Raw genomic sequence first — 16035 nt, 5'->3', positions numbered from 1 at the left:
TTATAAACATTTGTTACATTGAGGACAAATCCAGACTACTAAATGGTGACCTCCTTGAGCAGGAGGATGCACTGATCACACTCATACAAAGTCGTTTATGGGTGGAGCCTATGCGCCTGTGCATTATAGGTAATTTTCCTAATGGCGCACTCACCAATGCCTCGGACCAGTTGGGAACTGTGATAATGTGAACAGTCTAACATTAAGGCAGTCTTCCGACTTAGAGATGAGCTTTTCCCTGCATGTAATAATAAATCCGAGTTTCTCTTTTAAGTGTTGTCCCATAGCTCTACACATAGTGACTTAAATATCTTGCATTCGTAGTATAGGGCCGAGCCATACTACCTTCACCAGCCAGCGTACATCTGTTACCTCACTCCTAGTAACAGAATGAGATCCCGCCGGACACATAGCATGGATCCTATTGTCCTAACTCCTCCTCTTCCACACCTTACAGTTAGGTTAAGGGCCTACACAACACTGATCTGCTCCCAGCCTTTATAGGAGAGAAACCACTAGGGAGACCAAATAGCTACCCCCCTCGTACAGTACATATATACAGTATTCGTCACTGTGAATAAAAAAAAAGAGTATTAAACACTGCGCTATGCTATACATTTTATTTATATATATATTGTGGCAGAGTGTTGCCCTGCCAGGGTCTAGAAGGAGGTTGTGACCCAGAATTCTCAACCGGACGGGTTGAGGGGCTCCAGGGAGCTTGTAACATGAAGAGGAAACTGGCCTTTCAGTTTCCTCTGTGTTTTGCAAAGTCTACTTTGGGACCCGGAGCCTGGGGATTTCTGAGTGATCCGGGTGGGATGAAATCCCCAGTCCTGGGTCCTGATTTTGAGAACAGCCAGCATACTGATTGGTCAGGTGTGTGCTGGGCTTTTAGTAGTAACCTGACCATAGTTCTGGGCTCCACCCCAGAAGACAGGAAGTCTGAGTACCAGGAGTCAGGAGGGCTCCACGGAGGGAGCCAGTGCAGCAAGAGGCTGTTAGCTGTGTGCATCAAGGTGGTTGGTGAAACAGTCTGTATGAGACAGACAAGGGCCTAGAGTGTAAGGTCAGAGCTGCAGTGCTGCAAGTGAGAGCCAACTAGGCTGAATGTCATTTTGTTGATGGAAAAAGGAATGAGGGAAACCTATGTTTGTTTGCTGAACTTGCTTTTAATAAAAATGGGCAGACAAAGCCCTTAAACAGAAGAACCAGCAAGTGACTGTGTCTTTAAAACTCTACATTTGACGCTAGTCCTTTACAACATATATATATATATATATATATCTCATTGGGGAAGGGGTTCTGGGTTCAGACTAATTACTGTTGACTGATTATTGTTTCTTTTCACTTTTATATATGAACTATTTGTTTTATTTTATTTAAACTGGAGTTCTGCTGTAAAGCGGTATTAAACTAAAATAACATATTGTACTGCGGTTTACCAATTGTTAGATAGGATGACTGCATTAGTTTTAATTTTTATTCTTTCTTTCCTCCATTTTCACCTCGTGATATAGCTAGTAAACCAGTTTTGTTTTTAACAGAACAAGTGCTTCTTCAAATGTAGCAGTTAGACGGTTGAGACAAACTCTTTACCACTGACAGGAGTACTTACAATGATCAGCTTTTTTTTAAATGTATGTTAAACCTTTATCCCAAATGTAGCCAGATGCTGGAAATTGGCCCCTTTAAGAAGGAAGGCTTCTAAGACTGCTCTTGTAGAACAACAGGTCCCGACATGACTGACTGTTAAATCTCTATGCGTACTATACGCCCTCCCTTGATTGGGCAGCGTCAGGGTATGGAGGAGGACTGCTGAATTGTGGGAGCTGTAGTTCCGCAGTGTGGTGCTGGTATTTCCCTCATGCTACTGTACAGGTTTTGCCAAGACTAAAGTTCTCTGAGCCATGATCTGAAGGGGATTAGTGAGTAGATTGGGAGTGCACTGCCTGGAAAGGTTTGGGGCAGTTGGCGTCAGGACGGAGAAGGATAGATACATCTGAGTTAGTGTGTCCAGCTGGATGGGATTTCTGCTAGGAGTGTGGCCTGTGCTGCAGTTAGAGACTGTTGGCACATTTACTACTCATCTCCAGCATATTTCAGAGGAAGCAAGTGGGTTTGCCAATTGCCATCACCATCACCAACCTTCCTTGTGTGTATTTGCCGAAGCTCAAGTCATCGGCATCCTAATCTGAAGCGCAGAACTGGTAAGGTTTTTTTTTTACCCAATTGCATAGACTGTACAGCAGGAACCTTTTAACCACCTATCACAACCATACTCTCTCATTCCCTGGGCTAATGCCCACCACATGTAACTAGGGATGAGCCGAACACCCCCCAGTTCGGTTCGCACCAGAACATGCGAACAGGAAAAAAGTTCCTTTGAACACGCAAACAGCGTTAAAGTCTATGGGACATGAACATGAATAATCCAAAGTGCTAATTTTAAAGGCTTATATGCAAGTTATTGTCATAAAAAGTGTTTGGGGACCTGGGTCCTGCCCCAGGGGACATGGATCAATGCAAAAAAAAGTTTGAAAAATGGCCGTTTTTTCAGGAGCAGTGATTTTAATAATGCTTAAAGTCAAACAATAAAAGTGTAATATCCCTTTAAATTTCGTAGCTGGGGGGTGTCTATAGTATGCCTGTAAAGGGGCGCATGTTTCCTGTGTTTAGAACTGTCTGACAGCAAAATGACATTTCGAAGGAAAAAAGCCATTTAAAACTACTTGCGGCTATTGCATTGCCGGTCCGACAATACACATAAAAGTTCATTGATAAAAACAGCATGGGAATTCCCCACAGGGGAACCCCGAACCAAAATTTTTAAAAAAATGACGTGGGGGGTCCCCCTAAATTCCATACCAGGCCCTTCAGGTCTGGTATGGATATTAAGGGGAACCCCGGACAAAATTTAAAAAAAAATGATGTGGGGGTCCCCCTAAATTCCATACCAGACCCTTCAGGTCTGGTACGGATTTTAAGGGGAACCCCGCGCACAAAAAAAAACAAAAAACGGCGTGGGGTCCCCCCAAAGATCCATACCAGACCTTTATCCGAGCACACAACCTGGCAGGCTGCAGGAAAAGAGGGGGGACGAGAGAGAGCCCCCCTCCTGAACCGTACCAGGCCACATGCCCTCAACATTGGGAGGGTGCTTTGGGGTAGCCCCCCAAAACACCTTGTCCCCATGTTGATGAGGACAAGGGCCTCATCCCCACAACCCTGGCCGGTGGTTGCGGGGGTCTGCGGGCGGGGGGCTTATCGGAATCTGGAAGCCCCCTTTAACAAGGGGGCCCCCAGATCCCGGCCCTCCCCCCTGTGTGAAATGGTTTCACTAAAAAACTGTCAAAAGTGTTAAAAATGACAAGAGACAGTTTTTGACAATTCCTTTATTTAAATGCTTCTTCTTTCTTCTATCTTCCTTTATCTTCTTCTTCTGGTTCTTCTGTCTCTTCTGGTTCTTCCTCCGGCATTCTCGTCCAGCATCTCCTCCGCGGCGTCTTCTATCTTCTTCTCCTCGGGCTGCTCCGCACCCATGGCATGGGGGAGGCTCCCGCTCTTCTCTTCTTCTTCTCTTCTTCTTTTCTTCTCTTCTTCATTTTCTTCTCCGGGCCGCTCCACATCCATGCTGGCATGGAGGGAGGCTCCCGCTGTGTGACGGCGTCTCCTCGTCTGACGGTTCTTAAATAACGGGGGGCGGGGCCACCCGGTGACCCCGCCCCCCTCTGATGCACGGTGACTTGACGGGACTTCCCTGTGACGTCACGGGGAATGCCACAGGGAAGTCCCGTCATGTCCCGTGCGTCAGAGGGGGGCGGGGTCACCGGCCGTCACACAGCGGGAGCCTCCCTCCATGCCAGCATGGATGCGGAGCGGCCCGGAGAAGAAGAGAAGAAGATGAAGAAGATGAAGAAGAAGATGAAGAAAAGAGCGGTAGTCTCCCCCCATGCCATGGGTGCGGAGCGGCCCAAGGAGAAGAATATAGAAGACGCCGCGGAGGAGATGCTGGACGAGAACGCCGGAGGAAGAACCAGAAGAAGAAGGAGATGAAGGAAGATAGAAGAAAGAAGAAGCATTTAAATAAAGGAATTGTCAAAAACTGTCTCTTGCCATTTTTAACATTTTTGACAGTTTTTTTAGTGAAATGGTAGGGGTAAATACCCCCTTACAATTTCACACAGGGGGGGGCGGGATCTGGGGGTCCCCTTGTTAAAGGGGGCTTCCAGATTCCGATAAGCCCCCCCGCCCGCAGACCCCCACAACCACCGGCCAGGGTTGTGGGGATGAGGCCCTTGTCCTCATCAACATGGGGACAAGGTGTTTTGGGGGGCTACCCCAAAGCACCCTCCCAATGTTGAGGGCATGTGGCCTGATACGGTTCAGGAGGGGGGGGCAGCACTCTCATCCCCCCTCTTTTCCTGCAGCCTGCCAGGTTGCGTGCTCGGATAAGGGTCTGGTATGGATTCTTGGGGGGACCCCACGCCGTTTTTTTTTTTTTTTTTTTGCCCGGGGTTCCCCTTAATATCCATACCAGACCTGAAGGGCCTGGTATGGAATTTAGGGGGCCCCCACGTCATTTTTTTTTAAATTTTGGTTCGGGGTTCCCCTGTGGGGAATTCCCATGCCGTTTTTATCAATGAACTTCTATGTGTATTGTCGGACTGGCAATGCAATAGCCGCGAGTAGTTTTAAATGGGTTTTTTCCTTCGAAATGTCATTTTGCTGTCAGACTGTTCTAAACACAGGAAACATGCGCCCCTTTACAGGCATACTATAGACACCCCCCAGCTATGAAATTTAAAGGGATATTACACTTTTATTGTTTGACTTTAAGCATTATTAAAATCACTGCTCCTGAAAAAACGTCCGTTTTTAAAACTTTTTTTGCATTGATCCATGTCCCCTGGGGCAGGACCCAGGTCCCCAAACACTTTTTATGACAATACCATGCATATAAGCCTTTAAAATTTGCACTTTTGATTTCTCCCATAGACTTTTAAAGGGTGTTCCGTGGCATTCAAATTTGCCGCGAACACCCTAAATTGTTCGCTGTTCGGCGAACTTGCGAACAGCCAATGTTCGAGTCGAACATGTGTTCGACTCGAACTCGAAGCTCATCCCTACACATAACCCACCATAGACTGTCAGTGTAGTGGTCAGGTAGGTCAGTGTAATGGTCAGGTAGCTCAGCATGTGTCAGGTAAGTCAGTGTAAGTCACTACCTGACCACTACACTGATCTACCTAACCCCTACACTAACCTACCTGACCACCGCACTTACCTACTTGACCCCTACACTGACCTACCTAACCCCTACACTGACCTACCTAACCCCTACACTGACCTGCCTGACCACAGCTCTGACCTACCTGACCCCTACACTGACCTACCTGACCCCTACACTGACCTACCTGACCTACCTGACCACTGCACTGACCTACCTGACCATTACGCTGACCTACCTGACACACACTGACCTGACACATACAGTACACTGACCTACCGCACTGGCTCACATGTTCGGTTAATGACTTTTCCAGCGCACCAATTAAGCTCCTATACAGCTGAGAACAGAGGGAATGTGATCACGTAAGGAAAAAAAGACTGAGAATACTTCCTCACCTACTACCGGTCTTTAGATGGATCCTTCATTGAGTTATAGTCCCATTTGGTTTGGAGAATCACCTGAGTTCTGGGCTTCCGGCTAAAACGCATTACACTGATTCATTTCTGCTGACAAGTGGACCCACTGTGTTTGGAGCGACCTCCTTCCGGGTTCCAGTTGTATTTGAGTTGGTACAACTTCTGACTTCCAGGCTTTCTGCCAATACGAGCTCGATTGACCCACCGCCACTAGCAAGTGGGTCCACCTTGTCTGGTAAGAGTATATATCTACATCTTTCTAATAGAAGACTTTCCTGTTTTAACAGCTCTACAGCCAGCTTCAATTCAATTCAATGCATCATTACTATTCCCATAGAGGAAGTCAGCTATTTGATGGACACACTTCTTAGGAAGCTCGCTATTTTGTTGTTTACATTATGTCTCTCACTTTTTGGACTTCATCTTCACTAATTACTTTTCTTTTACATGTGATTGTTGTACTCATACATTACAAATTCATATTTTAATACCCATATATTACATGTTCATATTCTATGTTTCATATTTCAATATTTTCAGTTTATCACTGTTCTATTGTTTTATGAGTACATCCAGTGCTATGTTTTGTTTTTCACATTACACTGACCTACCTGACTATTACGCTGACCTACCTGACACACGCACTGATCTACTTGACCATTACACTTTCCTACATGACCATTGCACTGACCTACCTGACCACTACACTGACCTTCCTGACACACATACACTGACTTACCTGACTTTTCCATGTCAGACTTCAGGTGACCTCTTGACACTTCTGCAGGCTGCCGCTCAGCCTTACCTGTAGTGTGCGGTGTGCCCATCCCATTCATGACCAGTCAGAGACAGCAGGATGCACAAACCAGGCAGCCAGAGCCAGGGTAGGAGATCGGCCCACCCATTTACACATAGCGAGCGCCAATCGGGGATCTCATAGTGCTTGGTGCGGCTGCAGTGTCATTCCTGCCTCCTGGACCCAGCATTGGATGTCCCGCGGTCCCGGCATTGGACCAGTGACATCCACCATAGGCGCTGCAGGGTCCAGGAGGCAGGACTTATGTCACTCTGCCCACTCGGGGCTCCAGCCCCCCTCAGGCCCCCCCAACCGACCCCTTTTGGTAGAGGTATCCACACAGTTGAGACTAGTATCAGAGGAGAACTTGAACCAGCAGGGGGTGCACTACACAAGAAAAGAAAAGCTGCTGTTATAACTGCCATGTGAGCTGGAGTTCGGCTTCAATTTGTCAGTGTATATAAATCTCTAACACTCCCCTCCTCCAGACTGACAATGCTGCTGTCCCTGTTTATCCTTCATCCAGAGTGCGGGACACTCTATTACATGGGGTGTGCTACTGGCCAGATCACCAGGGGAAAGCAGAGGGGAAAAAACTCAAAAAAATTAAATTAATGCCAACACCACACCTAATGATTGGTAAGCTGCAATTTATTACAATATTAGTTTTGGGTTTAATACCACTTTAAAATGTAGTTAAATGTGTCTTGCTCATTTATTGATGCTAATATTAGGTGTTTACTTTCCAGATATGGCATATGAATTAATGCAGAGCTTATATACTTCATTCAGACATTGGAGTGTGACCAGGCTTGTCCCATCGATCTATACTGTTGTGTTCCTTGTGGCTCTTCCTCTCAATATCATGGCTATCATCATATTCCTGGTAAAGATGAAGGTCAGGAAGCCAGCAATGGTCTACATGCTCAACCTCGCTATAGCAGATACCTTGCTTGTTAGCATTTTGCCTTTTTATATTGTCTCTCGATTCTTGGGAAATGAATGGATCTTCGAAGAAGGAATGTGTCGCTTTGTCACAGCAGCATTTTACTGTAACATGTACTGCTCTGTCCTACTCATGACAAGTATCAGCGTGGACCGTTTCCTGGCTGTAGTCTACCCGGTGCGGTCTCTCCCCTGGCGCACAGTGACCCGAGCCTGGCTGATGTGTGGTGTCATCTGGGTCATCTCATTGGCCAGCACTGTGCCCATTCTCATAACACATCAAACCTGGAAATTTTCAAATCTAGATAACATATTTTGCCATGATATTCAGTTTAATAAATTGTTTCTGGTTTTCTATTTTTATTATTTCACCACTGTTATCTCACTTTTCTTTTTCTTACCATTATGCATTACAACTTTCTGTTACATCGGAATCATCCACCGCCTCAGCAGATCAAAATTTGATCGCGCACATAAGAGATCACAGGCTATCCGCCTATCCGTGATTGTATTGAGTGTGTTTGTCCTTTGTTTTGGCCCCACCAATGTCCTCTTTTTAATTCATTATGTGAAGTTGTTTAAGAGTTCTGATCGATCTCTGTATATTCCCTACATCCTCTGTATCAGTATCAGCAGCATCAACTGTTGTCTGGATCCTCTTATCTATTATTTTGCCTACCCTGAGTATAGGAGATACGTCTACAGTTTGCTGTGCTGTAAGAAAGATTATCGCCCACCAGGAAAACAAAAGTCTATCCTAAAACACAAAGGGCTGCAACCAGTAAGAGAACTAGAGGAGACTTATTCCACTCAATCCACTAAGAGTGGATGATTTATTTAACACTGCTCCTTATTTTACCTCACAGTAATTTTCCTGAATAAATATTCAAATAACATACATGTCACTGAGATCTGCAATACCTGAAGGTTCACTTTACTTCCCTTATAAATAGTTTTTAGAAAAAAAAATATTACCTCGGCCCGACTTCTGACACTTCCTTGAGGTGTGAGTGATGTCAGTGGAGGTGTTGGTGATGTCACTGGAGGTGTGAGTGATGTCACTGGAGGTGTTGGTGGTGTCACTGGTCCTCCTGGAAAAGCCGGGTGTGTGAATATGGTTCACCTCATTGCAGTGTTCAGTGAGTGGCACAATGACGTCATACACACTACCTGAAGGGTTGGAAACCAGGGCCGAGGTATGCTTGCGTAGTAGTTGAAAGTGGGGGAAAATAGCTTCTTGCGAAACTTAATCCCACATCTTTCCTGATGCATCTGTGCACCAAAAAACAGTCTTTTAGGTAATCATCAATCCACCCCCCTCAGGGTCAATTAATTATTACCCTAATTACTGAGTTATGTGCTGCACAACACCCTATTGGATGATTTACAGCACAAGCAATCCTGCAGCTACGCTTGATAATGTGTAAAATAGTAATTTCCTGGTCCTTTTCTCAATGTTTCACCAAAAAAGTTGTCAGAACTATGATGAAAAAATAGATTAATTTTCATAAATTTTTTAGGGAGGTTTACAACTGAATAAGCCTCAGAAAAAAAGGTTAAACTCAGAACACTCACATAAGTCTTCAAACAGAACATCCTGTGTTCTTATCACTCTTTGAAGGTTTTCAAACAAGCTGTTTGCAAAACTGGGTATATAAAAGCCAAGGATAAATATATTTTTATGGTTTCTAAACATAATTTATTTGAGGAACACGAGGAACCAGAAAGGATAAACAAAGCTAGTTATCCAATGACCAAGCCATTGTCTCAGCTCTGAGAAAGATAAACACAGAGAAAATAACTGTAAAAATATAAATATAGCACTCGCAAACACAATAAAAGTGAAAAAAAAAAGAATAAATACAAAATAAACAAAACAAAGTCCAAAAATCGTGACTAAATTGCTCCAATCCAAAGTGAAGGAAATGCAAAATGCTTCAGAGATATTCAGGTGTACACAACACCCCCTCATGTGTCCCCACTCACCAGATCCAAATGACATCCAGCTTTTCAGTCTGGGGGTCAGTAAAAGCTTGATAATCATATCCAGGGATGGTGGATTGGTGTCAAATCGTCAGGTCAAAGATTCTTTTGGAATGGTTCTCAGCCGGCCAAATAGGTACCCAGAAATGAGAAAGAATGGAACTGATAGTGAAGTACCATTAAAATGGTTTTTATTGCATAAGGGAATGGGTACTTACATAAAGTAAGATCAAAACAGGCACAATCATGGAGTTATATGTGTAAGAATGCCGATCTTGGTGTGCGTTCCACCGGATCGAAAGTGACGTCAGTAATACCGGAAATAGTAATACAGAGAAAAAACTCCCTCGTAGAAAGAATTGTTTTGTTTTTTTTTTTCTCTTGTAGCAATTTCATACAGCTCAAACATTATTTTAAAATATCTGGAAATAGTGACATAAATATTGATGTATAACCTCCATGGCCCATAATATGCCAAAAAGGAACAATGGAATTTTTGTTTGTGTTTAGGATAATATTCTACTGAGAATCGCACCATATCCGCATATATCTAAGCGTGTATGAATATAAGACTACAGTGTATAACCTCATGTACTCTATTCTATGAAATAGATCAAGTCATGATTGTATTGTCTGCTGCATAATAATCATCTAGTAGGTAATATGTATTCATTCAATTTGAAATATCCCATCTGTAGAATGCTTTACACATACAAATTATTGTGTAGATATAGATAGATAGATAGATAGATAGATAGATAGATAGATAGATAGATAGATAGATAGATAGATAGATAGATATTAGTATGTTTTCTGCTTCTATCTAGATGTGTAAATAATCTGAATATTTATATAGATAAAACATCTATTCCTAATCAATATAATTTGCTGCATTAGTAATGTATACTCATCTGACGGAGTTACCAGATCTCCTAACAATATATATTCCGTGTTTCCTCGAAAATAAGCCCGGGTCTTATATTAATTTTGGCAACAAAAGACACAGTAGGGCTTATTTTCTGGGTAGGTCTTACCATGCAATGTGCTGTCTTCTCTTCCCCTCCTTCTCCCTGCCTTACAGAAATATCCAGTGTAAACTGAGTTAAAATGCTTGTAAAATCCTATAATCCACTTTATTACAGTAGTATATAATGTACAATGTGTGTGTTTCTGTAATATAATTGTGCCAAATACCTTTGTTATAGCGCCGCTCTGCGCTTCTGTGACCCGCCGGAGCTCTTCTCCGCATTTATATTGCAGAAACATGCACATTGTACATTATATACTACTGTAATAGAGTGGGTTATAGGTTTTCACAAGCATTTTAAACTAGGGCTTATTTTTGGGGTAGGACTTATATTGCAGCTCTCCTGGAAAATAACGCTAGGTCTTATTTTCGGGGAAACACAGTATATATATATACAGTGGGGAGGAAAAGTATTCAGACCCCCTTACATTTTTCACTCTTTGTTATATTGCAGCCATTTGCTAAAATCATTTAAATTCATTTTTTTCCTCATTAAAGCTGGATTAAAAGTCAGCAGCTACAAACACTGTAGCTGCTGACATTAAATAAGTACTTACCTGTCCTGGGCTCTCGGGTCCCGGCACCGCCACCTTAGGTAAGGGAAACAGGCAGTGGAGCCTTGCAGCTTCACTGCCAGTTTCCTACTGTGCACGCGTGAGTGGCGCGGCGCTCTGTGAATGGCCCCCTGGTGTTCTGGGAACACACACAGTTCCCAGAAGACAACGGGGCCACTCACTGAGGAGCAGAACATGCCACGGAAAAGGAAGAGGCAGGTTAGGAAGACTGACTAGCAACAAGGGTTTAGGTAAGTTTTACATTTTTTTTTCAAGTGTTTTTTTTAATTTTTTTTAGGATTTTTGGTGAATTTTTTTTTTTTCAGGGTGGCCCTCCACTTTAATGTACACACAGCACCCCATATTGACAGAAAAACACAGAATTGTTGACATTTTTGCAGATTTATTAAAAAAGAAAAACTGAAAAATCACATGGTCACTAAGTATTCAGACCCTTTGCTGTGACACTCATATATTTAACTCCGGTGCTGTCCATTTCTTCTGATCATCCTTGAGATGGTTCTACACCTTCATTTGAGTCCAGCTGTGTTTGATTATACTGATTGGACTTGATTAGGAATACCACACACCTGTCTATATAACACCTTACAGCTCACAGTGCATGTCAGAGCAAATGAGAATCATGAGGTCAAAGGAACTGCCTGAAGAGCTCAGAGATATAGAATTGTGGAAAGGCACAGATCTGGCCAAGGTTAGAAAAAAAATTCAGCTGCACTTAAGGTTCCTAAGAGCACAGTGGCCGCCATAATCCTTAAATGGAAGATGTTTGGGATGACCAGAACCCTTCCTAGAGCTGGCCATCCGGCCAAACTGAGCTATCGGGGGAGAAGAGCCTCGGTGAGAGAGGTAAAAAAGAACCCAGATCACTGTGGCTGAGCTCCAGTGCAGGACACATGAAAGCCTGCATGGAGTTTGCTAAAAAAAAACACTTGAAGGACTCCAAGATGGTGAGAAATAAGATTCTCTGGTCTGATGAGACCAAGATAGAACTTTTTGGCCTTAATTCTAAGCGGTATATGTGGAGAAAACCAGGCACTGCTCATCACCTGTCTAATACAGTCCAAAAAATGAAGCATGGTGGTGGCAGCATCATGCTGTGGGGGTGTTTTTCAGCTGCAGGGACAGGACGACTGGTTTCAATCGAGGGAAAGATGAATGCGGCCAAGTACAAGGGATATCCTGGACTAAAACCTTCTCCAGAGTGCTCAGGACCTCAGACTGGGCCGAAGGTTTACCTTCCAACAAGACAATGACCCTGAGCACACAGCTAAAATAACAAAGGAGTGGCTTCACAACAACTCCGTTCAACAACGACCGTTCTTGAATGGCCCGGCCAGAGCCCTGACTTAAACCCAATTGAGCATCTCCGGAGAGACCTAAAAATGGCTGTCCACCAACGTTTACCATCCAACCTGACAGAACTGGAGAGGATCTGCAAGGAGGAATGGCAGAGGATCCCCAAATCCAGGTGTGAAAAACATGCATGTTTCCCAAAAAGACTCATGGCTGTATTAGATCAAAAGGGTGCTTCTACTAAATACTGAGCAAAGGGTCTGAATACTTAGGACCATGTGATATTTCAGTTTTTCTTTTTTAATAAATCTGTAAAAATGTCAAAAATTTTGTGTTTTTCTGTCAATATGGGGTGCTGTGTGTACATTAATGAGGAAAAAAATGAACTTAAATGATTTTAGCAAATGGCTGCAATATAGCAAAGAGTGAAAAATTTAAGGGGGTCTGAATATTTTCTGTCCCCACTGTATATATATATATATATATATATATATATATATATATATATATATATATATATATAAAATTAGAAATAGCACATGGCCACATTTGTATCATGAGAAAGTACACAGTCCTACAACAAGTTATTTAGAACAAATGTATCCCTGGTCTTAGGATGACACTTGGTGGTTAAAAGAGGCAATGCCTAGTCAAACAAGGCAGTTCATTTTTATCTGCATCAACCAATGGAAATGAGTTCCACCTTCTGGGCTAGGCTTATTATAATTTTTATGAACTCATTGTCCAGATGGTTTATAGGACCAGGCGAGGAAACCATTAGAACAGACTTCACTTGGACATGCACACAGACATACAGACACTACTTACACTCACCACATTCATCACTACACACACATTTGACACCCTTCATCCATCATACTTCAAACATGCTTTTATACCCTCATCATCAGGCCTCATACTGTGATACTTTAAGGAGACAAGACACAAGCTCCTCCTTAATAAGCCACCATTTTGGGAAAGGCAGCCATGTTAGGGGACTCTGGTAATGACCATTGTGAGCCAGCAGCCGATTTGGAAGGGTAAGACTCTGCTGCAGTGGAGTAACTGTTGGCTACCTAAAACGCAGACATTTTGTCTGATAGTTAATTATATAGATATCTATGGTTATTGTTGAATGATAAACTAAAGCGATAATTGGATAAATTACTAATAGTGATGATTCCCAATTGTATGGTAATACAGGATAAATGTGGTAATTAAAAAAATAAAAGTGATCAAAAATTGTGTAATGGTGTTACACTATATTGCACTTCCGCATCATCAGACACAAAATAGGGTGATCAAAAAATGTTTTTGTGTAATGGTGTTACACTATAGTGCACTTCCACATCAGCAACATTAATATATAAATTATATTGTGATTGTGTATAAATCCGCACCTCTAAGTAGTGCTCTGATACCACTAAAACCAAAAGAAATATATATAGTATATTAGTGTGCTAAATACGCTGCTATTACATGCTTAAATAAACTAATGTGAATAATTAGTGCGCTAAATACGCTGCTATAACATGCTTAAAAAACGGATGTAAACATATAGGCAGATATATTCCGTAGAGACACTTTATGTAGTCCTAAGCCAAAGATGTCAAGTCCACTTCCTACATAGAAGCTTAAGAAGCTGGTGTGGAAAAAAATAAAAACAAAACAAAGAAGTCTTTTACAAAATGATTATCTTCCTTATTGAATTCAGCCTGTGTTGTGATTGCACGTTAAATCAGCTCACTGTCCCCTCTGGTGATCCACTGGGTATCCATCTCCAATGCTAAAACTCCATTCACGCAATCAAACAGATAAAGTCACGTGACATGTGACGCAACACGTCGGGAGGTGCCAAGTGACGTCATCCTTAGTGCTTGAGTGATACTCATAGCTCGGTGAGAGGAGGAGATCGCGGTGGCTGGCTGGCTGACTACTCTATGCGCTAGTAATTGATACTAATACAAGTGAGTGTACTTGATTTGTCTTACCAAGAAGATATAAAGTGAAAGGTTCACTGCGCAATGAATGTTTTTTCTGTTTGATTGCATGAATGGAGTTTTAGCATTGGAGATGGATACCCAGTGCATCACCAGAGGGGACAGTGAGCTGATTTAACGTGCAATCACAACACAGGCTGAATTCAATAAGGAAGATAATCATTTTGTAAAAGACTTCTTTGTTTTGTTTTTATTTTTTTCCACACCAACTTCTTAAGGTTCTATGTAGGAAGTGGACTTGACATCTTCGGCTTAGGACTACATAAATTGTCTCTACAGAATATATCTGCCTATATGTTTACATCAGTTTTTTTAAGCATGTAATAGCAGCGTATTTAGCACACTAATATTCTATATATATATCTATGGTTATTGTGCCTACAGGAAGAAATCCATCCTTGTCCCATTAGCAAGTATTTTGCGAACAATTTTGTATTTTATGTAAGATTTTATTATGTCATCCATAATCTAACTATTTATTGTGAATACATGTCTAGTGAATACATATTCCATATTTAGTCTGTATTCATATCATTTGATGTGTGTTTTTAAAAATAAATTTGATTGATAAAAACAACTCATTATTATTATCATTCGGGAAATTATTCTCAAACGCACGACAAAGTCCTTTATCACTAAGGGGTCTGTTTATAAATAATTCACCTGTGTGGGTGTGTTAATAATTCACACAGTCAACATGAATATTCCCCATGAGGCGTCTATTATGTTTCTTCCTAATTGAGGTATCTCAGGAAATTACCACATTATGGCCATTAGATGGAGCTGATGATCATAGGAAATAAACATTTAGTCCTTATTTGTGATGACTGGATGAATGATTGACACATATGCACAGAGATTGCACAGAGATTTTTTATTTTATAAATAGTCCGGGGACGGCACAGTGGTGTAGTGGTTAGCACTCTCGCTAGGGTCGCTGGTTCGAATCCCAACCACGACACTACCCTCCTGGAGTTTGCATGTTCTCCCTGTGCCTGCGTGGGTTTCCTCCGGGAACTCCGGTTTCCTCCCACACTCCAAAGACATGCTGGTAGGTAATTGGCTTCTGTCCAAAATTGGCCTTGGTAAATGAATGTGAGTTGGGAACCTTGGATTGTGGGCTCCTTGAGGGTCGGACCAATGTGAGTGTGCGTTGTATGTGTGGAGGGCTACGTAAATTGACAGCGCTATATGGGTACCTTGAATAAAATTAGGGATAATTGTAAACATGCACCCACACTCGCTCAGGTTGAACTGGATGGACTGGTGTCTTTATTCAACCTTACTAACTATGTAACTATGTAGTCCGACCTGGTTATAAATTTAGGGGGCTTCTCTCAATGCTTATCATGGTGATAAGGCACTTCTCTCTCTTTCACCGTTTATTAACTACTTCCAGTCTGGGCCAATCCTGACATTCTCTTCTTATATGTATAAAACATAATTTTTTGCTACTTATAACCCCAAAATATGCTATTTTTTTGGTGAATGTTGCATATTTTAATGTCAAACGGTATTTGTACAGTGGTTTTTCAAATGCCAATTTTTTGGAAAACACTTTAATGAATTTTAACCACGCCAGGAGGATGTCCATGAATGTCCTCCAGTTGCAGTGGTTATACCGGAATGATGCCTGCACCTACAGGCATCATTCCGGTATGTATATTTTCAGCTGGTGATTCTCTTTCATGCAGAAGTTATCTGAATGGCTATTTGCCACTCAATCACTTCTGCGGATGGCAAAAGGAGGTCCCACCCCCCCTGCAG

General features: G+C 42.3%; 1 protein-coding gene across 1 annotated transcript in view; it reads left to right on the top strand.

The window, feature by feature from the left end:
• LOC141134342 (proteinase-activated receptor 1-like) overlaps positions 1-8222 on the top strand; it is a 139934-nt gene extending 131712 nt beyond the window's left edge. The window contains exon 8 of the mRNA XM_073623913.1: positions 7195-8222. Within this exon, the coding sequence (XP_073480014.1) occupies positions 7195-8222 (1028 nt within the window). The remainder of the gene's footprint in view (positions 1-7194) is intronic.
• The last annotated feature ends 7813 nt before the right edge of the window (positions 8223-16035 follow it).

The sequence above is a fragment of the Aquarana catesbeiana genome, linkage group LG03 (genome assembly GCF_042186555.1).
Source record: "Aquarana catesbeiana isolate 2022-GZ linkage group LG03, ASM4218655v1, whole genome shotgun sequence".
Taxonomy (NCBI): Eukaryota; Metazoa; Chordata; class Amphibia; order Anura; family Ranidae; genus Aquarana; species Aquarana catesbeiana.
This window is presented reverse-complemented; position numbering and strand designations above follow the sequence as displayed.